The following is a 2,222-nucleotide window of genomic DNA, read 5'->3' as shown; positions in this document are numbered from 1 at the left end:
GGGAGGGTATTAGACACTTGACAGTCAAAAGAAAGTTCCTTTGGCTCATGTATGAATACAAAACATGGAGGTGCACAGGGGAAAGAGAATCTAGATTATAACTTGAATGCACAAACCAACCTAAATTTAAATTCGTGACAGATTATTTTCATTTTTAATCGTTCCTAAAATTTGAAAAGAGGTTAGTACATAAGGAACATGTTGCAGAAAGCCGTCATGCTAAAGTCTGCTGGTTATTCTATCTGGATGATAACGCAAGTCAACCAGCTCAATTAAACCTTAATCCCTACTGCCTGGGCCCTGGCACAATTCTATTAGGATAATAATTTTTTAAGTCATAAGGAGAATTTTATTAGTATGGTAACTATCTTTATTCCTTCAAAAGTTTTGAATCTTTGTTCTTCGATACATCAATTTCTTCCAGCTGTGTTAGAGGATAATGAGACTGCATCCTTCTTAGGGATACACTGTTTTCTTGGTAAGTGTAAGGTTTTTATTCCTCCAGAGCTGCAGATGGAACACCTGATTCTGTTAATGAGGATGCAAACCAAAAATAAAAAATAAAAAAGTGCTAAACTTCTTATTGAATGATTATTTGTTTACATGGGTTTCAGTAAGCAAGAGAAGCATGCATGATCTCCACGGAATGTTTTCAAAAAGCTATACAAGAAATATTTGAAAACTTATTCCTCCTCTCACCCCCACCCAAAACACTCCTCAAACTGGTTATCATCATCTTTTTCACTGTTGAGGGGGAGTATGTCTTCCGTACGGTTTGTAGCAGTGTTATGCACATCTAGATGTTGTATATGCTTTCTTGCTCAATACTTAACAGGCATGAAGCACTAAAATTCCCATTGATCTTTTACACATGATGTTTTGTATAGGGTGTGTGATTCTGCTCGTCATTAAAATCTTATTTGATGATAATTTGATTTATAGTCACCCTAAGTCTGGATGAGCTATATGTCAACTGAAATAGAACAGAACTACAAAGCATGATTAGGAGTAAACCCATTTTTACAAGCTTTGTATATGCAAGTACAATTCACCAGCAAACATTTCAGCCACTAAAGGATTGAAATTACACTAAAATGGAATGATGCTTGAGGTCTTTTTGAACTACCTGCGTGGGCGGGAGGAAATTCCCATGTCTTGTAGTTTTATTCAAGAGAAACAACCACACTGTATTTGGACTTAAAATTTTGTTGTGCCCATGCTCAAGTTAGTTTGTCTAGTTGGTAGATGAGGATCAGGTGCTAATACGAACAGAGATTGAAAGTTAAATTTCCTACTGGAGGCATATGGGTGTGCAACTCAGAGACGGAGATTCAGGTCAAGCGTATGCATCTCTGGAGGTTGCTCTGGCAGCTGTGGATCCAAGTGAAAGCTCCCCGGCCATATTGAATCCATTGTTTCATCAGATGTGAATAGCATCCGCGGCATTGCAAGCCCTGTATTAGCATCATTAAATCTCGCTGTCACTGTTCCTTCTCCGCTTGGTTTCTTCACAAGTGAATGGGGCCGGACGCCAAGAGATCTGATCAGTGGAGTGCTTATGGGCAAATTCATGGCTGCCATCATCCTCTGTGACTGGTATCTTCTTGTTGCTCCTCGCTCCCTTTTGTGTGCATTCTGGTGACCCCCTAGTGCTTGTGAACTGTAGAACTTCCTCATGCAGAAGTTACATGAGAAAACCTTGGTAGAAGCTGGCCTTGATTGTGAGCTCGAGCATCCAGCTGTTGAGGGCGAATTCCTGCCTAGGCTCAAGTTGAGCCACTCTCCCGACTTATCTACAATTGCTTCATCACTGTTGTCACTGATGTTCATTCCATTTGCTGGTTCTCTACCCTGGGTTGCCATTTTCTGCACAAACCTCAGAGTAGAAAGGGTGTCAAAAGGAAGTTTTAGGGAGATCCATCCCAGTATGGCAGCAGCCGACTCTTAAGAAGGGCTTAGTAGATGGAGGAGAATAAATGGAAGGAGATATCACAAGAGAAAGGAAGTGAGATGGGAGCTTTTAAAATTCATCTCAGTTTTATTCAGTGGCCCCACCTTGTGATGCTTCTTGTTCTTGGGGACAATGCTTATGTCATCTTTTACTCTTTCTTATGCCAAGCTTAGGATTCTCCACTTATCGTCTCCCATCTGTTCCTCTCTCTCAGAACAATCCCAACTTTACATTGGTTCTTTCTGGAGTAACTAGGAGAAATACTTGGCTC

At 40.4% G+C, this 2,222-nt stretch overlaps 1 protein-coding gene across 1 annotated transcript; it reads right to left on the bottom strand.

Annotated features, from left to right (window-relative positions):
* Nucleotides 1-905: 905 nt before the first annotated feature.
* LOC131155563 (zinc finger protein 4-like) lies at nt 906-2,222 on the bottom strand. The gene has a single exon (XM_058108782.1). The coding sequence runs from the start codon at nt 1,861-1,863 to the stop codon at nt 1,318-1,320; it is 546 nt and encodes a 181-aa protein (XP_057964765.1). The 5' UTR covers nt 1,864-2,222; the 3' UTR covers nt 906-1,317.

Source organism: Malania oleifera, chromosome 5 (assembly GCF_029873635.1).
Source record: "Malania oleifera isolate guangnan ecotype guangnan chromosome 5, ASM2987363v1, whole genome shotgun sequence".
Classification (NCBI taxonomy): Eukaryota; Viridiplantae; Streptophyta; class Magnoliopsida; order Santalales; family Ximeniaceae; genus Malania; species Malania oleifera.
The sequence above is the reverse complement of the archived record's forward strand: the minus strand, read 5'-3'. Positions and strand labels throughout refer to the sequence as shown.

What these genes read in the sequence shown, in the direction of transcription:
- LOC131155563 (XM_058108782.1), bottom strand. Translation starts at nt 1,863, where the DNA reads ATGGCAACCCAGGGTAGAGAACCAGCAAATGGAATGAACATCAGTGAC.